This window comes from Mustela lutreola, chromosome X (genome assembly GCF_030435805.1).
Source record: "Mustela lutreola isolate mMusLut2 chromosome X, mMusLut2.pri, whole genome shotgun sequence".
Classification (NCBI taxonomy): domain Eukaryota; kingdom Metazoa; phylum Chordata; class Mammalia; order Carnivora; family Mustelidae; genus Mustela; species Mustela lutreola.
Window position 1 is genome coordinate 99,381,158 of NC_081308.1, and position 27,553 is coordinate 99,408,710.

The following is a 27,553-nucleotide window of genomic DNA, read 5'->3' on the forward strand; positions in this document are numbered from 1 at the left end:
GTAAGAGCTAGGGAAGTTGGTAGAGGGCTAACATCGCTTAGTTTCATTAACTCTATGCAGTTGCCATGCATGACTTCCCAAGTAACAGCCATGTTTGTTTGCCTGCACTTCTTAATAAAAGTTATACCCTTCCCTCCTGCATCTCAAGGGTTGCTGGAGCAGCATACCTGCAGGAGATAGCAATCTCTTTGGCACATTAAATAGTAAGCTAATGTTTAAGTCTCCTTAAACATTCAAGGGCACCTCCTTGGCCAAGTTGCAGTTGTAGGTGGGCAGCTCCATGGGTTTGGGATAAAGGGGAATGTTAGCCTTCAGTCACTGATGAGCCTTCCAAAGTTCATTTCTCAATCCATCTGTAGTTTAAAACCTGTTCTGTCATGGAGGTAGCAGGTAAGGTTTTTCAGGTCACCCCACAAATGTCCCTGAAATGATACACTGTATTACCCGAAGTAACATGTTCATGTTATTTTAATCCAAATGAATTATAAAAGTGTAGTTGCTAAAGATAGCCAGATTTATGTTCTGTCGGCCAGTTGCTTTACTCTCAACACCCTGAGAGTGTATAAGGAGTCCTCAACACCCTATAACCTAATGACTTATACAGCAGTGCTTCACGGGAAAACGCTGTCCATTTTACTTGGGATCATCTAGCCGTGTCCTCTGGTCAGTTTGACCAATTTGTGGCTGAAATGTCAGGTAGAATCAAAGATCTAGGCCCGAAAGACAGCCTCAATAATGAAGTATGCCGTAAGTGTTGAATATTGCTCTTGTACAACTTTGCTCTCCACTTCGGCTATCGGAAGCAATTTGTAATCGACAGTAAAGTCTGTCACCCCTTCTTAGTGCTCTAACCTTTCCTGAACAGTCAGGACTAGGAACCCATGGCATGTGAGGGCATTTAGAGTTCGACTCGCTTGTTTGAACTTCAGAGCAACAAATCATTAAATTCAGCAAGATGCACATAATGTCTTAAGCTCTCACAATTACTCCTGTCCCAAGATTCCATTGAAAATTTTTTTAAAGATTTCATTTATTTGAGGAAAAGATAGTGGGAGCAAGCGAGTGAGAGAGAGAGAGAGAGAGAGAGAGTGAGCAGGGGGCGGGCAGGGAGAGAGGGAGAAGCAGACTCCTGGTAGAGCAGGAAGCCTGACACGGGGCTCGATCCCAGGGCTCCAGGATCAAGACCTGAGTCCAAGGCAGATGCTTAACCCACTGAGCCATCCAAGCGCCCTTCCATTGAAATTTTCTAAAAGGAAGTGCTATTAAATTTAAGAACTAATCACTGAAAACGAAAACCAAACCAAACAAAACAAAACAAAAAAACTATGGGTGTCATAGTGATGGTTTACATATGGAAAGAATTCTTCAAATAAAAAGTAACTCACGTAGATACTTAAGTGTTTGGTTATGTTTATACTAAGTTATTAGCACTGATATGGTTGGAGTGGTTGTTCACAATACTTAGCATTTAAGAGGCTGAAATGAAGTCATTAAATCCCATAAAGCACAAGCCTGTCATATCAAGGAAGGGGAATGGACCATGGGAGAAGGGAAGCATTGGTGTCCTTACTTTTTTTTTTTAAGATTTTATTTATTTATTTATTTATTTTTATAGAGATCACAAGTAGGCACAGAGGAGGCGGTGGGGGGGAGGGGGTGAGCAGGCTCCCCGCTGAGCAGAGAGCCCAATGTGGGGCTTGAACCCAGGACTCTGGGATCATGACCTGAGCCAAAGGCAGAGGCTTAACCCACTGAGCTGCCCAGGCGCCCCGGTGTCCTTACTTTTTAAAAGTAAGTCTGTCTTATTGTCGGTAACCCGTTTAACATGAATGTTTGGAAGAAAGAACCCTGAGAATTCCATAGTACATGATCTTCACTGAATGTTTCCTATATTCTATATGTTTTCCACAATCAGTTTTTGTGATTTCAGTTCAAGGATCAAGGGGACCCCCTTACCCTTGAAGTAACAAAAACAAGTTAGTATTAGGTAGGGGAGTCACTGTCTGCGTTTTCTGGTAACTGCATATTTCTGCATGGTCACGTTTGTTAGAGCCTTTCAAGGATCTTGGGTAGGCTCTCCCAGGGATGAGCCTTCTTCCCACAAAGCAGTGTGTAGCCTCTTTGTTTCTGCTTTTATGGGAAGAGTAGTTCTTTACTTTCATTCACACATACTCTTTTTTTTTTTTTTTAAAGAATTTATTGATTTGACAGAGAGCGAGAGAAGGAGAGAAAGCACAAGCAGGGGGAGCAGCAGAGGGAGAGGGGAAAGCAGGCTCCCCGCTCAGCAGGGAACCTGATGCGGGACTCAATCCCAGGACCCTGAGATCATGACCTGAGCCAAAGGCAGAGCCTTAACCCATTGAGCCACCCAGGTGCCCCTCACACATACTCTGAATTTAATGTTTACTACGCAGCTCTGTGCCTTGGGCAAAATCATGTAACTACCCTAGGCACCTGCTTCCTCCCTATGTCGGTTTCAGTACTCACTGGATATCAGGCATGCTGGGAATGATCACCACCCTCAGAATGGTGCAGTCAGTTGGATTTTATTTACTTATTTGACAGACAGAGATCACAAGTAGGCAGAGAGGCAGGCAGGGAGAGAGATGAGGAAGCAGGCTCTCTGCTCTGCTGAGACACCTGGTTGAGCAGGTGTCTCTGCAAAAGACCCTGATGTGGGGCTCGATCCCAGGACCCTGGGATCATGATCAGAGCCAAAGGCAGAGGCTTTAACCCACTGAGCCACCCAGGCGTCCCTGGAATATTTTTTGAGCCACGCCTCTCTACCTGGGATCCAACAGTGGATCACTGTGGTGGGAGTACAGAAGAGGAAGACGGAGTTGTGGCTCTGTTCCTGAGATACGATCTCGAGATGAGACCAGCAGAGCAAGTAGTTAGACAAGCAATTGTGTGCTCTTAGTCAAGGAAGGAATCTTTTATTGGGGAAGATTATTCTCGAAGCATGTTTGAGGAGCTATGTGGGAGAGGTAGGTGAACTGAATCAAGAAGGATGATGGATGCCCCAGCCTGACAGTCCTCACATCCACTTACATGACGAGAGGAGGAAGGCCATCTTGAAATGGCCGGATTTTGTCACAGGATTCTAAAGCCTGCGGGATTTGAAGAGGAGGGGTGCCAGAGGGTGGAGGCATTGGGAAACGTGCTTTGGGGAAGGAGGGTAAGGCTTCTGCTGAACCTTGAAGGGTGAGTAGGATTTGGATAGGGAGAGAAGAAAAATTATGAGGAGGGCGTTATAAGCGTGAGAGGTGGATGCAAGAGAGGGAGTCCTTGGCGGGAGAGAGGGAACAAGGAAGAGAGACAGGATAAAACAGACGGTCCTAATGTAGGACTTAACAGGACTACCTCAGGAGACTAGCTGTGATCAAAAAGCTGATTGTGAGTGTTGTCGAGATGTAAAACTGGTTAGATGTGTCCAGTTGGACCACTCTAGAGGACCTGAATATCAGGCAGAGATTAGATAAGCTATTTAACGCATAAGCAATGATAGCTTCCTATAAGGGAACAGACATGATCAGTAGGGGGGTGGGCACTAGCTGTGGGCCATTTTTTATTCAGAAGAGATGTATTGAAAATGCTTTGTCGGGGCGCCTGGGTGATTCTGTCAGTTACGAGTCTGACTCTTGATTTCGGTTCAGGTTGTGATCTCAGAGTTGAGAGATCGAGCCCCCGTGTCTGGCTCCATGCCGGGTGGATAGCCTTTTTGAGATTCTCTCTCTCCCTTTCCCTCTGCGCTCCCCTCCCCCATTTGCATGCACTCTGTCTCTCTCTGAAAAAGAGATAGAAAGAAAATGCACTGTGTTTGTGCATTATTCTAAGGGCTGTGGTAAATACAGAGATAAGTAAGCTGTGTCTCCACTCTAATAGGTTAAAGATTTGTTGGGGAAATAAATCCATCCAACAAGCTGTCATTGAGAAGCCTCCATAGCAAAATGGTTGAGACTTCAGTGGTAGGCAGACCTGGGCTTGAGACTTCGTTCTACCTCTCAAGAGCTGTGTGCCTTTGGGAAAGTTACCCAACCTCTCTGAACTCACTTGCTCTTCCGTCAAATGAGAGTAACAGTATCACCTGGTTTATAGAGTTTTTTTCTGGGACATAACTTACACGATGTATATAAAGCATGTCACAGAATACATGTACATAATAAGTCCTCTGTAAATGTCAGCTGTCATGTAAACTTACAATGACATGTAATAATGGCATTATTGTCTTAATTATTATTATTACCTACTCTGTAGACACTGTGATCAGGGTTGGGAATTTGAAGATGAATGGGGTATGGCCCCTTCTATCCAAGAGCTTTGTTATAAATGCTATCCTCGTGGGGACCGTATGTTCCCACTCAGACATTGATACCTAGGCTCCGACGGAAAAACAAGATACTTACAATCCGAGCTGTCTGAAAGAAGCCTGCACTGGCTGTCAGAGAAGAAAACACAGCCGGTCCTGGGCCGAGAGGATTGGGGATCTCAGGTGGGGCTTCCTTAAAGATGCTTTGGAAGAGCAGTTAGGAGATGCATTCCACTGGAGAGAAGCACAGAGGGGAAGGAACAGGGGGTAGGAAACTGGTGGCCTGTTTGGGAAATGGAATCTTTCTAGAGTGTGGGTCAAGGAGACCATGCATGTGAGGGGAAGTGACATTGGAAAGATAGACAGGTATCAAAACAGAACCACTTGAATGTCATGCAGGAGAGGTGGGGCTTTTTTTTTTTTTTGGGTAGAATTGGTGGTAGATCTCTCCAGGGATCTGGCAGTGTGAAGATTACTTTGGAGGGTCACAAGACTGGAGATAGACCAATGCAAAGTCTTTTGGAATAGGTCAGACACGAGGTGATCCACGGGTATGATGGAAGAATCCAGACTGCTTACTTACTTACTTCGCCCTCCCTTTGTTTCTTGTGGCCAAACTTCAGTCTCAAATTTGTAAACCTGGGGATGGAGCTAAGTGGGGAATTGGAAAGGGATATGGGATTTGGCAGGGGAAGATAGCTGAAAATGGGAACTAATGCGGCGGGAAGTTCAGTGTAGACACTCAGACTTTCCTGACTGGAATCCTCCTCACTCAGCTTTCTTCTCCCTTGGCCAGAGGGTGGAGCTTCTCTAAATTTCTTTTTAAGATTTTATTTATTTGAGAGAGAAAGCACAAGCCGGGGAAGCAGCAGGCAGTGGAAGAGGGAGAAGCAGGCTCCATGCTGAGCAGGGAGCCCGGTGCAGGATTTGATCCAGAACCCTGAGATCAAGATCTGAGCTGAAAGCAGAGGCTTAACCAACTGAGCCACCCAGGCGCCCCAAGTGTAGTTCTTCTATGGTTGTCCCTGGCCTTCGACTCTCAATCATGTCTGTCCTAAACCCCAGGCACAGTGCTCCAACAACACTTGTTTCTCTGCCTCCAGAATAGAATCATCTCTTCACCTCTCTGTATCTAGAACGCCTTCATCAGGGATGTCTGTCTGAGGAATTCCTACTTACGTTCTGAGATTAAAGTTCAAAAGTCGTCTTTGGAAAATCTTTCCTGACGCCCACGGCTCTCATTCCACCACTCAGGAAATAGGACTCTAATAGCATGACAGCACTAATATTATGTCTTAGTTTTTCTGTCTGATTTTCCCACTAGACAGTAAGCTCTTCGAGAGAAGGGAACTTCGGGTCCTAATTCCCTAAATGTGCAGCACCTGACACATTGCCTGGTACCCACTAAGCTTTCAATTAAGGACTGGATATAAATGAATAAGTGAGTGAATAGGGTAGACAATCAAGTTGAAACCTTCTAGAAAGTCATTTGGAAGGGCAGGTGTGGAGCTTGAGTAATCATGGGAAGAGGAGGGGAGCTCTAACTGGGTGTTGAACACCCATGTGACCTGGAGACCAGCGCCACTGACTTACCTAACGAGGGAGGAGAAAGGGCGGCAATTTCTGTTGGTACAGGTAAGTATGTGGAGTGTGGGTGTTTCAGAGCAGTGCCTGATTTGGACAAAGGAAGGTGACTAATACACCCCTTCTTGTTGACCGCTGTTGAATTATTCACCCTTAGCCGTGGCTACGGGTTTGGGTTTTTTTGGTTTTTTTTTTTTTTTTCATTTATTGTGAAACTGTATTCTTCCATGTTTTGTCCACTGTTTGTCGCGCTCTCCTTCTCCTTCCTGATGTGAGCTTGCCAAAGCTCTGATTTAAGTAACCAGCCTCGCTTTCCCAATCGGTTTTTTACCTGGCCTGCTTAGTGGCTGGGTTAGAGCCTCTGGCTGAATGAGTATCCCCTGCCTTTCTCTTGCAGTTCCCTTTCAGTTGCCGGAAAAAGAAATACAGAGTTCATCATCAACTCCCGATTATCCACGGATGAGTTTCCCAGCGTGTGTGTGCCCTGCGGTCTCGCCCCACATGCTGCTGAGTGACAAAGATTAGTAAATAGATTATTCAGCGGCTGCATTCCTCCAGTGAATCGCTGTAGGGGGTGAAAACAGGCACCCCTCCTCCTCTCCCATCAAATACCTTCCAGAATTTTTCCTGATAGTTTCAGGTAGTTAGTTGTAGGTACACTTTTCTCAGCAAAGATTTGTGTTCAGGATTTCAGTGTAGTTAAATGAGCCGGTGGAGTGGTTTCATAATTGCTGCATTGTTAGTCCAACTCTGTAATTAGAGATGACTTCATTGGCCTAAGGTTTCTCTATGGGTGACGCCCTGAATTCAGACTCAGTTGTACACCATATCCTTTTATGAAAAAAACCAACAAACAAGGTTTTGTTTGCTTTTTGTTTTATTCCCTTTTGGGAAATTCTGTTTTCCTTTGTGTCAGATGTTTGGGGAGGGAGAGGATCTGTGTCTTTGTTGTTGTTGTTGTTGTTGTTTTTCCTGAGCTAGGGAGAAAACAGAATTTAGGACAGATGGAGTGCTTTGCAGATGAGAAAACTCAGAAATATGCAGAGACCCTGGGAGTTTTTACTTTTTTTGTTTTTTTAAGATTTTATTTTTTTATTTGACAGAGAGAGGGGGAAGCAGGCTCCCTGCTGAGTGGAGAGCCCCATGTGGGACTTGATCCCAGCCAGGACCCTGAGATCATGACCCGAGAAGGCAGAGGCTTAACCCACTGAGCCACCCAGGCGCCTCTTTACTTTTGATTAGTATTTCATTGGCTACATTTAAATGGAAAAATATATATATATATATATATATAGTTAATATCAGCATACTTTGTCTTTCTCTCTTTCTCTCTCCCATGTAAATAAAGTTCACTTTTGTGGGAAGACAGACTGGGGAAAAGGACGTATTTCAAAAGCCAGACTTTCTTTTGGCCTGTCAATTACATACTGGGAACTTGAAGTTAAACTTTTATTCAGCAAGTAAATTTACTTTTTACCTCTTTACCTTTTACTTTTCATCGCTGATGACAATGTGCAGATTGGGAGGACTATGATAATATCGACAAGCTGTTAGTGATTTTTAAAAGTGGCCCCAAAATATTTAAAGTAAAATTTGCATTTTTGCCATCATCTCCTGGCCATTCTTCAAATTGTAGTTAGAAACTGGCCTTAATGAAGGAGCCAGATTGAGTCATGGATGAAAAGTGGCTGACAGGTTTTCATGGGGCCCATCCTTCTTAAATTACTTTGAGTAAAGGCTTATAATTTTTATGTACACAGCACATCTTTATACTCTGGAGTCAATAATTATAGGGCAAATGGAAAAACTTCATACACCCCATTGAAAAGGTTCTTATTAGAACTTACGCCTATTTTTATATAGCCTCTCACAACTACTTAGACGTTCATTTATTCCACCATTTTTTTCTTTTTTTTTTTTTTTCTTAAAGATTTTATTTATGTATCTGAGAGAGAGAGAGAACACGAGCAGGGGTAGGCGTGCGGGGCAGAGGGTGAAAGAGACAAAGACACAGACTCTGACATGGAGCCTGATGCGGGGCTTGATCCCAGGACCCCCAGGTTCATGACCCGAGCCGAAGGCAGACAGACGCCCAAACAGTGGAGCCGCCCATGTGCCACTCCCTATTTTCTTTCATTAAGGATTTGAAGTTACTATATAATATTTTATGGTTTACAGTATGTCTTCACATATGCCATTCTTTTTTTTTTTTTTTAAAGATTTTATTTATTTACTTAACAGACAGAGATCACAAGTAGGCAGAGAGGCAGGCAGAGAGAGAGAGGAGGAAGCAGGCTCCCTGCTGAGCAGAGAGCCCAATGTGGGGCTCGATCCCAGGACCCTGGGATCATGACCTGAGCCGAAGGCAGAGGCTTTAACCCACTGAGCCACCCAGGTGCCCCACATATGCCATTCTTAATCTTCATGAGGACCCTGGGGAAGGAGGTATTGTTGCTATTTTCAAATGAGGACACTGGGGGCCAGATGGATTTAACTTGCTCATGGACACCCTGCTAAGAGAGAGCAGAACGGACCCTGCTTGATGCTTTCTGATCGCATGTTCAAGACTTTCCATCTTGCCTTTGTAACTCCCTACAGGCTTGAGTAAGGAACAACTATTGCCCATGTACAGGGCAATAATGATGTCACATCTTCGGTTTTGCTTCATAAGCCCCAGTCTAGGATGTTTTAGTTGCTTTGAGGGAAGAAAGTCCTAAAGTGCAATGAATGGCCCATGGAGAGGAATAGAGCATCTATAATTTTAACTTGTACGATTGAGATTTTTGAAATCTTCATTTTAAAAACTTACTGGCAGTCTTTACTAAATTACTTAAGTGTGATATTTTCCCCACGATAGTACTTACTTGCTTATCCCTACAGATACCATCAAATATCTACTAGAAGTCTAAAGAAAAGAGCTTTTTTAATTCATGATGGGAAAAGGCCTGCGTTACATAAGCTACTTCAAAAATTGTGACTTTTGGGATGCCTGGGTCGGTTAAGCACCTGCCTTTGGCTCAGGTCATGATCCAGGGTCCTGGGATCCAGCCCCCCCATCATGCTTCCTGCTCAGTGGGGAGCCTGCTTCTCCCTCTCCCTCTGCCTGTTCTGCCACAGCTCTCCCTGCTTGTGCTCTCTCTCTTGCTCTCTTTCTCTCTGACAACTAAAATCTTCAAAAAAAATTGTGACTTTTATCCACAAAATCATCTACTGTGAGGCTTTTAAATTTGACTTTGTATTTCTTAGATTTAGCTCAGGTGTCTCAGGGCAGCATTTATTTCAAATAATTATAAATCAATGAAATTGAGTTTTATTTAAGCAAGAGACTCCTAAATTCAGCACTTCTGTTATCCTGGACCAACTTACCTGGCAATGTTATTTTGGGGGATATATGCATATTCTAGTTCTTTTTATTCTTTCTTGTATGTGCCTCTTGAAGTCTCCTGTGAGTTATAGGTGTTGTTGGGGAGAAAACAATTTTTCTTCCGCCCTCCTAGGTTCTTTGGCTGCTGTAAGTACATTGACATAAAACAGATTAACAAGAGAAAAACAATGGCTTAATAACCTGCTCACCTTGTATATCCATGGGAGAGACCCAGGAAAACTGAGTAACTCCCTAAAATGGCTGAAGCCACCACCTTAAATACAAGACAAAAGAAGATGCTAGGGGTGGGGAGTCAGTTATGGGACAGAAAACAATGTAAGCTTGTTATGCAGATTTAAGACTATGCCTTCCTCCCTTAATAAGAGTTTCTGGAGATTTAGATATTTTCTTCCTGTTAGAGCAGGACAGGACACTCTGACAAATGGAGATTTCCCTTACGAATATATATATATTTCATATATTAACTTCTCAGTTTTCAGAGCTTCACCACTGTTTGCTATCTTAAAAATAACCAGCTTAAAATAATTAGTAGGCCAAAGAGGAATATTTTGGGGTGATATAGACTGTCCCCTTCAGTGTTAAAGAACTCACTTTAGGCTTTCATTAAGACAATTAGACAGGGATACCTGAGTGGCTCAGTCCATTAAGTGTCTGATTTCGGCTCAGGTCATGATCTCAGCGGTTGTGGGATGGAGCAGGAGCATCAGGCTCCCAGCTCAGTGGGGAGTCTGCTTGTCCGTTTCCCTCTGCCCCCTTCCCACTAATGCAGGTATGTGCACATGCTCTCAAAATTTAAAAAAAAAAAAAAAAAAGGACATGGGGCACCTGGGTGGCTCAGTGGGTTAAAGCCTCTGCCTTCAGCTCAGATCATGATCCCCAGGGTCCTGGAATTGAGCTCCGTATCGGGCTCTCTCTGCTCACCAGGGAGCTTGCTTCCTCCTCTCTCTGGGCCTGCTTCTCTGCCTGCTTGTGATCTCCGTCTGTCAAATAAATAAATACAATCTTTAAAAAAAAAAGAAGAAGACAATTAGACAGGAATAAGAAAAGAGAAAGCTTGAAAGTATACTTTGAGTTTTATTAATGCTGCATTATATTGATCTTTAAAATTTTTATTTTTGAAATACAGTTGACCTATAATGATTAGTTTCAGATGTACAGCATAGTGATTCGACAGTTCTAGACATTGCTCAGTACTCACCTCCATAAGTGTAGTTACCATCTGTAATACTATTGTTTAAGTAAATGATTGTTTTGAAATCATTTCTGTGAGATCTAAGTATTTCCTAACTTTGCAGGCAGAACAAAAGTCTTTCCTCGCCTATCTGAAAAGAAATTAATGATCTTTAAAGTCTCCAGAGCCTTTCTTTTCTCTACCTTTATTGCAGCCACTAATTCCCTTTGTGTCAATTTATCATTATTTTTATGTTGCATTCCCCAGATTTTAAATTCCTTGAGGGCAGGAACTAGGCATATATCAGATGCCTAAAATATTGGTAAAACTGTGTGAGGATAGAGGTGTGTGTCTATGTTGGGGAGAAGTATGAAGAAGAGGGAAAGAGATTTCTGCCTCAATCAACCTTGCCACCTGCAAAAGGGAGAAGCCGGGGAGAAGGGTTTACTCAGCAGCTTGAAGGGTGGGATAGGAGAGGGAGGGTATCTAGAACCATCTTTGTCTCACGGTCTCTTTCGTAAAGAAGGGAGATGGTAGTATGAGGATAAAATCACTTGTCTTCTATTTTTTTTTTTTAAATTTACACACTTTAGATCATTACTGATGCCCAGACAGCCCAAACTGTGAAGGACCTTTAGAGATACAGGAGAGGCCACATGTTTTGGATTTTCTGAGATGGTCTCACTTTCAAACTTTGTGTCCCCTTATTCTGTGTGGTATCGTTCATGGGGTTGGTTAATAATTTCATATTGAAAACATTACTACTTAAAATTTGCATAAAGAAAATTGAAGTAAATCCTATATAGTCTGTTCATAATCGGAAGTGTTAAACATCATAATAGAAAAATAAAGGATGCTTTTTAAAAGTGCCACCATTAGATTATAAGTTAACATATGAAAAATAGCTTTTTACTCTTAATTTTTCAAATGCCTGCTTCATATCTAACTGAAGATCTTCTTTTACCTTCTAGAGCCTCAGACTACTCAGAAAGGTGATTCGTCCAGCTTATCTGCTGAGAAGTTTGTCCCTCTCGAGTGATATTTTAACATCACAGGTAAGAAAAGTTTATGAGGAAGCAAGTTCTGTTTTTGTTTTTGTTTTTTTTTTTTAGGATTTTATTTTATTTATTTGACAGGAGAGAGAGATCACAAGTAGTCAGGCGGGGGCGGGGGGGGGGAGGCGTTGGTGGGAGCGTGGCGGGAAGCAGACTCCCCGCTGAGCAGAGAGCCCAATGTGGGCCTCCATCCCAGGACCCTGAGATCATGACCTGAGCCATAGGCAGAGGCTTAAACCCACTGAGCCACCCAGGCGTGCCTTGTTTTCTGTTTTTTAAGACTCTTTTTGGGGGGCACCAAGGTGGCTCAGTCAGTTAAGCATCTGCCTTCAGCTCAGGTCATGATCTCTGGGTCATGGGTTCAAGCCCTGCGTGGGGCTCCCTGCTCTGTGGGGAATCTGCTACTCCCTCTCCCTGTCTTCTCCCCACCCCCCACCCCCATCCCCACTCATGCTCTCTTTCTCTCTTTCTCTGTCTCTCAAATAAATAAATAAAATCTTTTAAAAAGTAAAATAAAATTAGAAAAATACAGTCTGTTTCGGGTGTGCCTGTTTGGCTCTGCCAGTGGAGCATATGAGTCTTGATCTCAGTGTCATGGGTTTGAGCCCCACACTGGGGGTAGAGTTTACAAATAAAGAAATACTAATAATAAAATGGTTAAAAATAAATAAGTAAATAAAACTCTGTTTTTATTTAATTTTTCAAAATAACCAGTCTTTAGAAATGGGTATTGTGTTGTGGTGGAAACATAGCTCATGGTATCATATGGTTGATTGAAAACATCCCAGGGATTTGAGAAAGCTGAGTGTGAATTCCAGTTCCATGGTCCCTCTGAACCTAAGTTATAAGGAAAAAAAGAGGAGAATATTTACCCCCTAAGGCTGTTGTCAGGGTTCAGGGAATTAATACAAATATGAATTTATTTGACGTTATGCTTGGCACGCTGTTGTTGAATGGAAGAATTTAGTAAAAAGCTGTTTCAACAGGGCGCCTGCATGGCTCAGTGGGTTAAAACCTCTACCTTCGGCTCAGGTCATGATCCCAGTGTCCTGGGATCGAGCCCCACATAGGGCTCTCTGCTCAACAGGGAGCCTGCTTCCCTTCCTCTCTCTCTGCCTGCCTCTCTGCCTACTTGTGATCTCTGTCAAATAAATAAATAAAAATTAAAAAACAAAAAGCTGTTTCATCGAGTGCGTTCCTATGTGTCTGGGACTGTGGTAAGTTCAAGAGAGAACAATTCTGGCTCTGAAAAGGACAGGTGTAGCCCAGCTCTCTCTTGATGAATTGGTGGGTAGATGTTTTTTTTCAAGTTTTCATTTAAATTCCAGTTAGTTACCATAGAGTGTATATTAGTTTCAGGAGAATTTAGTGATTTATCATTTACATACAACAGGTAGATAGGTTTTTTTTTAACTAGTAACAAAAATATCAAAAAGGGGTAAATATACAATCTCTAATTTGTGTTTTGTATAGATTGTGAAATTTAACATACAGAGTACTTTTTTAAAAAAGATTTTATTTATTTGACAGATAGAGACACAGCGGGAGAGGGAACACAAGCAGGGGGAGTGGGAGAGAGAGAAGCAGGCTTCCCGCTGAGCAGGGAGCCTGATGTGGAGCTCGATCCCAGGACCCTGGGATCATGACCTCGAGTCCCGGGACCTTAGGATCATGAACTGAGATGAAGGCAGACACTTAACATCTGAGCCACCCAGGTGCCCCAAGGGTACTTTTTAGAAAGAGGAACACAGTTAAGGCCATGAAACTATCTTGTTTGATACTGTAATGGTAGATCCATGATATCATGTGTTCCAAACCCATAGAATGTATAACACCACAGATGAACTCTAAGGTATAACCACGGACTTGGGCATGTCTGATGTGTCAGTGTAAGGTCATCGACTGTCACAAAGGAGCCACCTCTGCTGGGGGAAGTTGAAAACGGGGTGTGTGAGGACCGAGATCTCTTTACTTCCTGCTCAGTTTTGCTATGAACCTAAGTGTTCTCTAAAAGTAAAGTTCTCACAAAAGATTGAGAAAAAGAAAAAGCCAAAACAAAACAAAAAAGAACCCCAACCAAACCCAGAGAACACGTCATCATTTTCATGGCTTTCCATCCAAAAGTTGTTGTTAAGTTTGTATTTGGGGATTACCCATTGTGAAACAGACCTCCTTTCTTTATTGCAGGGTTCAGTAAAGTTTTTCTGTAAAGGTCCAGATCACAAATGTTGTGAGCCAAGAGGCAAAATCAAGAATATTATATTGTTTGTTTTCTTATTTTTGTAAAGATTTTATTTATTTATTTGACAGAGAGAGAGAGAGAGACAGTGAGAGAGGGAACACAAGCAGGGGGAGTGGGAGAGGGAGAAGCAGGTTCCCCACTGAGCAGGGAGCCCAATGCTGGGCTCAATCCCAAGACCCTAGAATCATGACCTGAGCCAAAGGCAGATGCTTAACCAACTGAACCACCCAGGCACTCCTTCACATTGAATGATTTTTAAGTGACTTAATGGGAAGAAATGGTTAACAATGTGAGGTGACAGATGTGCTAACTAACCTTATTGTAGTAATCATTTCATGATATATTAGTGTATCCAATCATCATGTTATACACCTTAAACTTATACACTATTATATGTCAGTTACATCTCAATAAAGCTGGAAAAAATGGAAGCAGCCAGTAAGAGAGAAGGAGCGAGAGAAGGGCTTAATAGAACAGTTACATATTCCCTCCACCTTCAGTCACAAAATTTGGACTTTCAGTTGTAATATGTATAACCACAGATTTCTAGTATGTATCTCTTCCTGTCATTACTAGGTACCCTGGCTCTTCCTTTCTAAGAATTTGTCCTTGAAAGGAGAATTCAGAGCTATTTTTTTTTTTTTCCGAAAAACTTTTGGTAAATAAAGTTTACCAAAAGACTTCTCATGTGTTTGTTTTTCTTTATTATGGCTTTAGCTGTAAATATGGAAATGTATTGAGATGGCTTTAGCAGTTTGCTGTTTTGTTTAAATTACCTCAAGATGAGACTTTCATAGGAATGTTGATAGTATAAACATCACAAACCTCTTTCAGTCTTAAACCTTTCTGGTTTCTCTTAGATCTTTAAATGGAGGAGATGGCTACCACTCAGATCTCCAAAGATGAGCTTGATGAACTCAAAGAGGCCTTTGCAAAAGTTGGTAAGTATTTTTTTTAATAGCTTTAACAATAGTAAAGTCATTTTTGTTTGGCCCTGATGGAGGTTAATTCTCTAAAAAATCATATGAATGGTTAATCACAAACCTTAGAGCAAGGTAGTTAAAATCAATGGGGTAAAGTTTTAGAAGCTATGCCCTAAACTATTATTTCTGATTACATCTGTCTACTATGGTCAAAGGTTTTTAGTCTACTCTGGCTCCTGAAAACTTGGGACAAATTTTGTGTTGTTTATTGCGTTGTGTATCTTATTTTTCTGAGGGAAAAATTGGGAGATTTCACCATATTCTCAGAGGGGTGTGTGAGACCGCTGAAGATGTCAGATGATGATTAGATGATGTTTTAGCTTTACCTCATTAGCTTGGCTTTCTTGCATTTTCCATTGATCTACTATGCCTTTGGATAACGCAGCCCATTCTGTTTTCTCACATTATGTTCTAGTATCAGCATTACATGGGAAGACCTAGCATGCCATCTGGTTTTTCTTTAAACCTCATTGAACATGTCTTAGAATTTAGCTGCTATGGAGTTTGTAGTATTTATATTCCAAATTTCAGTGCTCAGGTCAAATCAGTCAAAGCTAGTGAGAAAACAGGGTAAGAACCGATTATTGACATGTGTACTCACATGAGTCAACATGGGCTTAGAGAGGTAAACTACTATTTGGTGTCTCCTTGATGAAAAGGTATAAAGTTAGATCATAATGATTTGTTATTTAAATCAGACTTGACTCTGGGACCTGTGATGCAAATCTCATTAATGAAAAGTAAGGAAGCTTACATCTCTATTCCCATAGACTCAAGGCCAACATTTTTTGTGAAGGCTTTTAGTAAGTAACAGCTTGCCTTGGGAAGAATAATGACCGCTCCCACAACCAAAGTGACTCTTCACAATCTCATCAGAATTCTAAGTAGAAAAAAATGGATAGACCTTATTCTAACACACTTTTCTGTGTGTGTATGTTAAAAAAAAAAAAAAAAAAGCAACCTGTTAACTGGCCATAGATACTACCTACTATAAGAAAGAGTACTATCAGTCTGATACAAGATTGAGTAGGAGAAAACAAGCTGGTGAATTGTTGGCTGCAAATTTTTTAAAATCTCATTGCTCTGTAGAAATAGCCTTATCAGAATTGTTCAGGATTGCATACCCTTTGAACCTTCTTTTTTTTCCCTTATAATCCTCCCTCATTGCTGGGGACAGGCTCATTTGTTTCTTTATGAATAGAAGTTTGGCTAAGACCAGGACTTACTATGGCCATTATTGAATCTTTAAGGCCTTGCTTCCTTTAAAAAAAAAAAAAAAAAAAAAAGTTTATTATTGAATACAGGCCTTGTTCTCGTGAGAAGCATCTTGGAAATAATTGTGTGCAGTATCTTTTTAGAATGTCGAGCTATTCAGTTGTGGCTTACCTGACAGAACTGAATACTCTTAATCAGGAAAAGAGCTTCATCGCTCCTGACAAGCTTTAATGACATGAAGAGCGCTCACCAGTTGTTGCCATGGAGGAACCAGGGTTAAATTGCCCTACGTGAGAGATCAACTTGGACTGCAAGAAAGGGTCATGGTAGAACTACTGTCTTATTTTAAATCCTACATCTTGGAGGGGGTAGGGTAGACAAAGAGATTCCCAAAGGCACAAGATCAGACCATACATGCTGTTGATGTCCCTAACAGGCACATATTCATTCCTAAGATATGCAGGCTCTTATTACTCTGTGTGCTCTATGTGGAAATTCTGGAGTCCCCAATTTCTGCCTGCTCTATATATTATTCAGTATCTGGCTCAGTGTTGCACACATGTTAGGTTCACAATAAATATTTAATTGACTGAATCCCTAGGAATTACACATAGTCTTTTCACATACTAGGACTTTGTTATTACCCACTGTAAACTAAAAGGGCCTTTGTCAGGGTGCCTGGGTGGCTCAGTGGGTTAAGCCTCTGCCTTTGGCTCAGGTCATGATCTCAGGGTCCTGGGATGGAGCCCCACATCTGGCTCTCTGCTCGGTGGGGAGCCTGCTTCCTCCTCTCTCTCTGCCGGCCTCTCTGCCTACTTGTGATCTTGATCTCTCTCTCTCTGTCAAATAAATAAATAAAATCTTTAAAAAATAATAATAAAATTAAATTAAAAAATAAAAGGGCCTTTGTTATGAAGATTTTCATCATGGTGGAATTTATTGCTAGAGGTTTTGGCCATCACATTATAGCACATAAAATTTATATATATTTTTTTTCGGCATAATAAAGGCTTGTGTGGAGTCTGTCTTTTCCAAAAGTGTTTAAAGACCCAGCTGAATCTTTTGATTTTTTTCCTTTAAAATCTTTGTAGTTTGTAGTTATTAGTTACAGAGCCCTCAGGCAGCTGTCAAAGGTGTTATGGGAATCTTTTTTTTTTTTTTCTTCCTTCAGGGAAAAACTTGATTTGAAAAAACAAGCTCTAGAACTTGCTTTCCTATCAAGGACAATGCTTTCTTATTGGTGGGGGGAGGCAGGGAGGACCACTTTGTCTCTGTTCAGTTGTGACAAAATATGGAAATCATTATGTGATTTTTCCCATCTATTAACAATAATAGCCTTGATTATCTCTTTAGAAATTCAGCAAAATCACAGCGTGTGAGGAAAATCTCTGTAATTACCACTAACCATAGGTTTTGTCCAATCAATTAATAGTGCTTTGAAATTCTCTTTACTAGCAATAAATGGAGTATTAAGACTTAAAGTTATCCTTTCACTCACTTTCTGCACCTGCTTAGTGTTAAGCTCCCAGCAGTATATTTTCATTTAATTATTTTAATTTTCTCAACATTTGTTTCCAGTATATCCCACAAGGATAGCAGAAGCCTTGGCTCTGGTTTTGGTTTTTTTTTTTCCTACTTCATAATGTTTCCCTATTAATGTAAATGCTGCATAAGTTCTTTCTAAAGAAGAATAAATAAAACTTTCAGAGTACTTAGGAAGTAAATATTTTACCAACTATAAAATGTCTTACACAATCTGAGAATTTAATCTTGTTATGGAAGCTAGAAGTCATTTGGATGATTACTTGTCATGGAGATAAATTCACGTAATGTAAATCTTTTCAGATTGGCTTTAGTCCCACAAACACTGACATCTGACTTTTTTCTCTCCTAAGCAATTGCTACTGAGCTTTAAAACAAAACAAAACAAAAAAGCATAAAAAGCCCCCACAAATTCAGCACTTTGAAATAAAAGAATAACGGGGTTTCATAAATGACGAGGAATACTGTGGGTATATCCCTCTGTGGCTGCCTACCACCCGAAGTCAAAACGTTTTGGTTATGGTGATTTTCTCCTCTCAGGAAGTTGAGTTGTTTCCAATTATTTGATATTCTGTAGTACATAAAACCCACATCAGGATGATGCCACAAAAGGCACAGTGGTTTAGTTTAATTTACTTTTAGTGTTCAATAAAAGTCCACCAGTGCATATTTGTTTAATTATGACTTAAAAAATAAAACCTACAGGCCAGCCAAAAAAATAAACTAACCAGTGCTATTTCACTCAGCCATCTGGCTAATTCTCAGTGGACTGACTGTTGAAGATGAAGGCCTTGGGATGGTCTGCAGACCATGTTCTGGGGGTGTGGAAGATTGGAGACGTACACACATGTGGATGGGTGGGCTTCAGAGCAAGAGCGCACGTGTGTGGAGATGTGTGTGTACTTTTAAAGCGGGAGAGTGGCAGCAGGTGGGAACCGGTGGCCAAACTTGCTGGAAATTTTCAGTTGGAAAATGATCGATAGGTGACATTTTTGATTGCCTGGTTTCAGCCTTCTAATCTTGCCTGGCCTTCAGCCGTCCTTGACCTCCACCTTTGAGGATCCACCATTAGGATGAACTCTTCGATAGCGACCTCACTTCTACCCTGAGCTGGGACTCATTAAACTGTCTCTTCTATTTGCTGGAATGAGCTACCTCAAAAGGTGTAAGCTGTGAAAGGCAAAACTCACGTTTAGTGAAGCATCTGGAGACGTTTAGCAGCTGCCTTTTCTGAAGTTTTAATGCCTAATGAAAGCTCGACTTTACTGCTTAGATCTTAGGATAGAATATAACCTAAATTCTTCTACACAAGTCTTTTGGCTGAGTCTTCCAAGTCAATACTTCGTGTGCTTTCGCGGGCATTGGAGATGGCGTATGTGCATGTGTACACGTGTGTAAATCCATTCCTGTTAGACACATAGATTCCTTTTGTCTTTGGTTTTAGTTTTTGTTTTTTGTTTTTTTTAGTGTGAAAAAGTTTGGGATATGTTGGTTAAACTAAATGGAACTTTAAACCCAGCTTTTCTGAAAGGATGTGGATCTGTACTTGATTGGTTTTCTTCTTTAAGTCCTAATGCGCACTGTCCGTGATGGGTTAGTGAAGAGGTTGCATGTGTGTTACAGATGAGGACACACATATGCAACCTCTTTCTTGAGACACTGGATTTAGACTGATTCAAGGATGGTTAAAGCAACACACACACACACACACACAGAACTTGGGGGTCAAAGGAAATCCCAGCCTTTCTTACTGTCAGATTTATAAGACGAAGTAGCACTCCAAAAGATGCATTTGAAGTGATAGATTTCGCCTCGTACCACCTGGACATGGGCAGTGTAGAACAGCTAAAATCAAAACCACTTGAATTCTGGCTCAGCGTTCTCCAGACAAGTGCTTAAAATAGCTTAAATAACAGGATGCAAGGGGAGGGAAAACATTTCCTTTTAAGGATATGCATTCTTGGTGTGATTCAAACTTCTGCAGGAACACGGCTGTATAATAAGTTTATTTACTTTAAGGTTACTTGGGGGAGGGTATTGAGAGAGTTAACTGGCATTTTAAATAATACTTGGTACAAGAGCATAATGGGGTTTCTTTTAAAACAGAATGCAGATGTGAACTTACACGTGTCATCAGACACACACACACACACACACACAGAGACAGAGCAACAGACAGAGAGAATCTGTTGTTACAAACAGTTGGTTCCTTTCTGAGGAATTCAGCAGCCAGTATGAAAGACAGGCCTCTCGGTGTAGCACTGGGAGCCTGCTGGTGATTTTTCTTTTTTTAAGTGTAGTGATTTTTCTTTAAAAAGAAGAACACTTGGTCAGTGGCCTGAATGTTTAGCTGTTTACTTTCTGCGGGAACTTTGTTCAGCGGGGATGTGTCTGGAGTTTCTTTTTTTCCTGCCATTTGTTAATGTCGACTTCCTTACTGACCCTATTTTCTGAACCCAAAAGTTGAGACTTGCTTCCACAGAAGCATTAAGAATGCTCTAGATAGTACAGGCTATAGGATAGTATCTAGCTTATCAGGCGGTTGAAAATAGGAGTCTTCGAAATGCAGAACCTGTTTGACCCCATGCCAATGTGTAGTTTAATGAAGATGTGGCAAATGAGCCAGAAAGGGCTTCCAGAATATCGGCAGCTTTAATGAGAAAATAGAGGGCTGCCATTATTGCCAGGACGTTGTGATGTTAGTTTCTAATTGTTCAGACTGTTTTCAATCCAGGTCTGTGTTTTGGGGGTCAGTTTATTATTAAATTCTCATGTTTATGTCAAAACTCCGAATAGAAAAAGATCACCGCCAAACCTCGTTTTGGGCTCCCAGTAATAATGTCACCGATAAGATGGAAGCTTTCTAAAATGCCATTGTGCTATTTGATTTTCTGGCTTTCCAAAGCACAGCGTATTAGATCTCTGATAATAGTTTAAGGGTGTGTGTGTGTGTGTGTGTGTGTGTGCGCGCGCGCGCGCATGTTTTGGCTGGGGATTGGAAATAAAATTAGCATAAAACTCTTTAAAAATAATTGCACCCTATTTTGTCTTTCAAGTACTTTTCCAGCTGGGAGATTTTGTAAAATTAATTGCAAGCTGCCTTTTTAGGCTCCCTCTGCCTTTTTATTGAAATTGAAATTGTTGTCTTCAAAAAGATACGATTTAGGAGTTCTAAGAAAGGCTGGCTCTAATTTACTAGTACTAACACTAAAATGTCTTTGATTACGGGAGGTAATACGATCTGCTGATAAATTATAGGAAAACAGCAGAGTAGGTAAAACTTTTTTTTTTTAAGATTTTATTTATTTATTTGACAGAGAGAGACAGTGAGAGAGGGAACACAAGCAGCGGGAGTGGGAGAGGGAGAAGCAGGCTTCCCGCGGAGCAGGGACCGATCCTTGGACTTCGGGATCATGACCTGAGCTGAAGGCAGACGCTTAACAGCTGAGCCACCCAGGCACCCCAAAACTTTTAAAATATGTAAAATGTCATTAATTTCTGTATCTCTGGTGTCTAGCTTAGTGCTGGCCACACAGTAGGTTCTCCATTTGCTCTGGAGGCTGCCTTCTGCCAACCAAGTGCACACGGTATTTCTTAATACAAACAAAGCAGGTTTCTACATTTAGAACGGAACTCCTGACCTGACAGCCATCACTGGTTTTCTACCAGGGTACTCCTCTGTGGGTGTGTTCACTTAGAAAACCAAATTACAGATCTGAAGGCTGCCAGGGTGGGGACAGGATTAGAACAAAGGGAATGAGATTGAATGTTATTTAAGGGATATTTCTGTCGTTATGGTTTCCTGGTGAATTGCCATTCGGTCTTTCAGTGCTATTTCTGTATGTGTTCCTTATTGTTTGTTTAATTCTGTTTTTAAAATGCTCATTAGATTAGAACATTCTTTTCCTGGTTAATACCTGAGAATCAGTAGTCCTACAAAAAATGGTCTTTTCCCATCGCCTGTTACATGCAAGGGACTGGGCCACGTACTGGGGTTGAGGTCAAAAGATTTACAACCTAATAAGGAAGATTGCTGCATTCTGACCAAGTCCTGCCCCTCCAGCCCCCTTTAAAATGGTCCTGTCGGTTACTAACAGCATCTGTGTATTACCACTCTTACTTCAAAATGGAGTTTCTACACGTGGTTATTTTATGTTAGTTATATTTTAGGGTAGGTACTTCCTGGCATCTTTTAATCATGTCAGTGAGCTGTCTTCTAATTAATGCCCAACAGGTTATTTCAGAAAGGGCTCAGGCAAATGTTAATTCTCTTCATTGCCTACATCTCTATTCTACCTAAGGCTGATAACCTGCGAAATGGCCTAGACTCTCGGCGCCCTGGTTGGTTTCAGGTCGTTTTGAATTCACCGTTCTCCAATACTTATTTTAAAAATCTCTGCCTTCTGCTTCTGTTAGATCACTGAGAATACAAAAGGAACAATTAAGCACCTGTTCTATGCTAGGTCAAAACTGGAGTCAATCACAGGTTAAATTATGCTCAGAGGGGCACCCGGGTGGCTCAGTCATTAAGCGTCTGCCTTCTGCTTGGGTCATGATCCCAAGGTCCTGGGTTTGAGCCCCACAGCAGGCTCCCTGGTCAGGGGGGCCTGCATCTCCCTCTCCCTCTCCCCCTGCTTGTGTTCCCTTTCTCTCTGCCAAATAAATAAATAAATCTTTTTAAAAAAAATTTGGGGCACCTGGATGGCTCAGTGGGTTAAAACCTCTGCTTTCGGCTCAGGTCATGATCCCAGCATCCGGAGATCAAGCCCCGCATTGGGCTCTCCACTGAGCAGAGAGCCTGCTTCCTCCTCTCTCTCTGCTTGCCTCTCTGCCTACTTGTGATCTCTCTCTGTCAAATAAATAAATCAAATCTTTTAAAAAAATAAAAAATAAATAAAATAAATTATGCTCAGATACATCATTTCAGAAGTCAGGGTAAAGTAGAATACATTAATAAACAAATCTTTTAAAAATATTTTAAATCTTTTAACAAATATTTTAAAAATATTTTTAAAAGATTTGTTTATTAATTTAAGAGAGAGAGAGAGAGAGCATGAGTGGGAGGGGCAGAGGGTGAGGGAGCGAATGTCAAGTAGACCCCATGCTGAGTGTGGAGTCTGACACAGGACCCCAACATCATGAGCCAAAATCAAGAGCTGGCAACTTAACCTAGTGAGCCACCCCACCCAGGCAGCCCATAAAATATTTTTCTATCAGAAATTGCCAAGTGGACAAAGTTGTGTTGTTTTGTTTTTTTAAAGACTTTTTTATTTTTATTTATTTGACAGAGAGAAAGCATGAGACAGCACCAGTAGGGGGAGCCGCAGAGGAAAAGGGAGATGCTGGGTCTCTGTCCCAGGACCCTGAGATCATGACCTGAGCCAAAGACAGTCACTTAACCAACTGAGCTATTTTAGCACCCCCCAGGTGGACAAAGTTTTAATAGTGGCAAGGAATAAGCCATCTTTTCCTAAAAGATCTAAAAATGAAGGAATGCTGTATTTAGGTGATGTGATGCAGTAGTGATCAGAATGTTATTATTATATATTTGTTTCTATTATGTATTACAATTTCACCTCCAATATTTTTAAAAGTGTATGTGTGCGTGTGTGTGTGTGGTTTGTGAAGTCTTGGCTACTCAAGTTTAGAATCAGAGTGTGTTAGAGTCAAAAAGGGAATCTGGGGATCGTTTGATCCAAAGACATCTTTTACAGGTGGGAAAACGAAGACCCAGAGAGGTGACTTATGCAAATCCTATGTCCCATTACTCTCACTTGCATCCTTTCAGCCATGCTGTGTATCTTTCTGTATGCCATGCTTACACCCTAGTAATGAGCTCGGTTTTACTTTTTTTTTTTTTTTTTTTTTTTTTTTTTTTTTTTTTTTTTTTTGAGAGAGAGAGAGAGAAAGAGAAAGGAAGAGCGATAATCTTTTCTTTTTTTTTTTAAGGGAGAAGCAGGCTCCCCGCTTAGCAAGGAGCCTGAGGCAGGACTGGATCCCAGGATCCCAGGATCATGACCTGAGCTGAAGGCAGATGCTTAACTGACTGAGCCACCCAGACACCCCAAGAGTGAGAATGTTAAGCACGTCCACACCTAGCACAGAGTCCAATGTGGGGCTCGATCTCATGACCCTGAGATCATGACCTGAGCTAAAATCAAGAGCCAGTCACTTTATGACTGTGGACTCAGCCACACAGGCAACCCTCTATTTAACTTTATAAAGAAAATGATGTATGGCCTTTTATTAATTCAAAGCAAAGAAAGCGAAGATGTGCCCTAGGGAAATTAAGTACTCTTATCGAAGGGAATATTCATGATTTTCAGAAGTTTGGGGTAGCTTGGGGATGATGTTTGAGAAGTATAGATACTCTAATTGGTAGATTTAAATGTGCCAATTGCGTTTAAGAGTATTTGTTTGAATCTACAAATATACTTCACTAAAATTAAATATAGAATTTTATCAGCCCTCAAAATATTGCGGAAATGGTTTTACATAGGATATTTAATATTTTAATAGTTGACAAAAATTAGCTGAAATGAATTACACTTAGATCACACTTAAAATAAGATCTGTGGGGCGCCCGGGTGACTCAGTCAGTTAAGCATCCATGTATAGGCACTAAAAGAACTAATTCTCCCATGTGTTTTAGTACAGAGAGATAACCACATGATGCTGTTGATTTGATGTTTAAATCTGACATAGGGGCAACGGGGTGGCTCAGTTCGATGAACGTCTGCCTTCGACCCAGGTCATGATCCTGGGGTCCTGGGATCGAGCCCGCATTGGTCTCTCTGCTCAGCGGAGATTCTGTTTCCTCTCTCCTCCCTATGTGTGCCCTCTCTTGCTGTCTTTGACCTCTCTCTCTGTCTCTCAGATAAATAAGCAGGATCTTAAAAAAAAAAAAAAAAAAAAAAATCCCAAGTACTTTCCATGATCTGTAAGAGTATACGTGATCAGCTCCCGAGCCTCATCCCTGACTCTCTCCTCTGTTTACTCTGCTCAAATCCTGGCTGGATCTTTGCTCTTCTCAAACCATATCAGACACTCTTCCATATCACAGACTTTGCATTTACTCTTTCCTCTACTCGAAATCTCTTCCCCCTAGATATCTGCAATTCGTTCCCTTGCTTCATGTAAGTCTTCATTCAAATATAACCTTGTCAAAGTGGCCATCCTTGACCTCTGCCATTTTGAGCTGCATAATTCTGTTTTGCGGGAGGGGGTCATATGTGTCGTAGGGTATGGGGCAGCGCAAGACACTGGATGCCAGGAGCCTTGGCGGGGGGGGCGGGCAAATTAGCCCCCAGTCTGACCCCTTTCCCTGCTTTATTTTTCAGCACAGCACTTAAGTTATATTTCATTATATTATATTTTTATAGTCTTACCTCACCTTAGATGTTATTTGCTTAGTAGTTGTCATTAGAATAACAGGACTTCTCTATCAATCCCAGCAGTACCCCCATTCCCAGAACAGCACCCAGTCAGGTTTTAAAGTAACGTATCAGATAGATTAATTTCACAATACATTTTCTTGAACAGTGCTCTGGTTTCTCTATTGAGATTGTATCCTTTTGTTGTAATAAATTTATGTGTGAAATTCAGTGGAGGAACCTAAGGAAAAGCACTGTTGAAACAGTAGGTATTTGAAATTTGTGGTGAAAGTCCAGTTTTGTTAAAACTATATATGCCCAAGAGATTACAGCCCTCAGGACATTAACCTTCTTTCTTAGTAAATTAACTTCTGGTCATTGATCAGTTTTTTGTTTTTTCATTTTGAATAGTTTCAGACTAAGCATCATCAGCACTTAAGATATACACTCCGTTAGAACGGTCCTAGCACAAAAATAAAAAGGTTATTTATAGAGTCATGGTAAACATTTGCATTACTCGGGACTGCATTTATTTTTATGAACTCCGTATTTATTTACATTAGCTCTTGGAAAAAAGTGGTGTTGAAGAGGGTAGTTTAATTTCAGGTGCGCTTTGTAATATAATCAGCATCCATTCATAAACTGTTCCACCAGACTAATGGAAGAATGAGGGACGTAAAACTCCTAAATAGATACAACAGAAACCGTTTTCTACCATGGCGGTGTTTTATTGGTACGTTGTCTATTAATTATTTTTTAGAAGTCCTGTCAGCTTCATGATTGAAAAATAATTTATTAGGCAACTCTGCTTTGTTAGTATTAAGGATGCTATTTTTTTTTTTTTAATTTGACAGAGAGAGATCACAAGTAGTCAGAGAGGCAGGTAGGGGGGGGGGGGTTGAAAGAAGGCTCCCTGCTGAGCAGAGAGCCCCATGCAGGGCTGGATTCCAGGACCCTGAGACCATGACCTGAGCCGAAGGCAGAGGCTTTAACCCACTGAGCCACCCAGGCACCCCAGGGATGCTATTTTTAAGTGAAGCTACATATACATTGTTTAAAATACAGAAAACATGGTGTAAAACTGTGCTTTCTGTTAAAATTTGCGTTTCCTTTTTCAACAACCTTAGGTACCAAACAGCAAGAAGAGCAAACACTGTGTTCAGGCGAGCTTAGTAGGAACTGAGTCTCAAATGAAGACAAATGCTCATCATAAGACTACTCCAAGAGGTTCACTTATTTCTTCTAATTTTTTTTTTCCTTTTTTTGCCTGCTCTCCCTCTTTACAAAGATCTCAACAGCAACGGATTCATCTGTGACTATGAACTTCATGAGCTTTTCAAGGAGGCCAATATGCCATTACCAGGATATAAAGTGAGAGAAATTATTCAAAAACTCATGCTGGATGGTGACAGGAATAAAGATGGGAAGATAAGTTTCGATGAATTTGTTTATGTAAGTATGTGTAAGTCCACCATTAGTATAAGGGGTCATGACTGTTCCTTTGTCTAGCGGGATCTTAAAAGTAGTCAATCCTGTGAAGTTGCTAAATGTTTCGTATTAGTCCTGTTAGGATTAATGAAGTTTCCATCATCCCACCAAGTGTCCTGGGTTCTCTTAGCCATTAGAGTATCTTAGCAAATGAATTGGGAAAAAGAACACTGAAAGAATCAAAGCTACATCACGGCTACTCTACTTGCTCTGAAAGGCGAACCATTTCCTCTAGGGCTTCCTCAAAGGGGATTTTTCAAGGTGCTAAGTGTCGTCCTTGAAGTGCTCTCTCCATCTCCCTTGGTGTCTGCCTTGGGGAATAGGGTGCTCCCAGATGTTAGTTAATGCTACACCCTGACTCACAGTCTTGGAAGCTTCCTGACTTGAGCTTTCTGATTAAAAGATGTTTGTGACTCTTGTCTTAGTAGTATTTAACCGGACGGTTTTCTTGAGGATAATAATTTTGATAATTGAAAGTTAGAAGCGTATCTTTTTAGTCCATTGGAGGAGGCATTTAAAATTTCTAGTATCATCAGATACTCCTCAGGGTTCGGGGCTGACTTAATTCTTCCACTTCCAAGCACCGAGTTTAGAGTTCCGCACTCAGTGCTTGGGGAGGGGTTCTCTAGCCCTCCTTCCTGAAGCCTGACACTGTAGCTGCCAATGAGCGAGGGGACTGGTGCCATTTTCAGTCCATAGCCATTGCCAGGAGTATTTGAGATGTAGCGGTTGCCTCTTCCCTCCATGAAGAACACCCTGAAGATTTTATTGGTTGGGTTTATTAATTTAAGGCTGAGTTTGTCTAGCTCTAATTAGGCATTCCTTTTACTGGGTTACAAACAGGTAATGAGTTGCCTCATTTTTTCACCAACTTCCCAGCTTTCTCATCCTCCTTTTCCATGGTAACTGAGGCTCCCTATAGCCAGTGAAATTCTGGTATGTTCTCTCCCATTAGAATTAACTCCTTTAGAACATTGTTAAGAGCAGATTGGCTAATGATGTCTCCAGAGCTGAGAGCATTTGGTGCGGCGGGGAGGGCTGCTGTTTTAAAAATGTAGACATGTGTCATGATGGCGTTCTTGTCGGCTTCTTTTGAAATACTGATTTCCTACCCACTGTTTTTTGTCTTCAGTTATTGCCAAAGCCTTTTGTTTTGAATTCTGTGTTCAATAGTAAGTTGCAATTGACTTGCAGTATGAGCACTTG

General features: G+C 41.2%; 1 protein-coding gene across 2 annotated transcripts in view; it reads left to right on the forward strand.

The window, feature by feature from the left end:
* PLS3 (plastin 3) overlaps positions 1 to 27,553 on the forward strand; it is an 83,963-nt gene that overhangs the window by 32,315 nt on the left and 24,095 nt on the right. The window contains exons 2-4 of one of the 2 annotated variants that reach the window (XM_059156700.1): positions 11,421 to 11,504; positions 14,607 to 14,687; positions 26,148 to 26,311. In XM_059156700.1, the coding sequence (XP_059012683.1) occupies positions 14,615 to 14,687; positions 26,148 to 26,311 (237 nt within the window). In that variant the 5' untranslated portion in view covers positions 11,421 to 11,504; positions 14,607 to 14,614. Of the gene's footprint in view, positions 1 to 11,420; positions 11,505 to 14,606; positions 14,688 to 26,006; positions 26,023 to 26,147; positions 26,312 to 27,553 lie in introns of those variants that run through there. The other variant, XM_059156699.1, reaches the window with a different exon arrangement.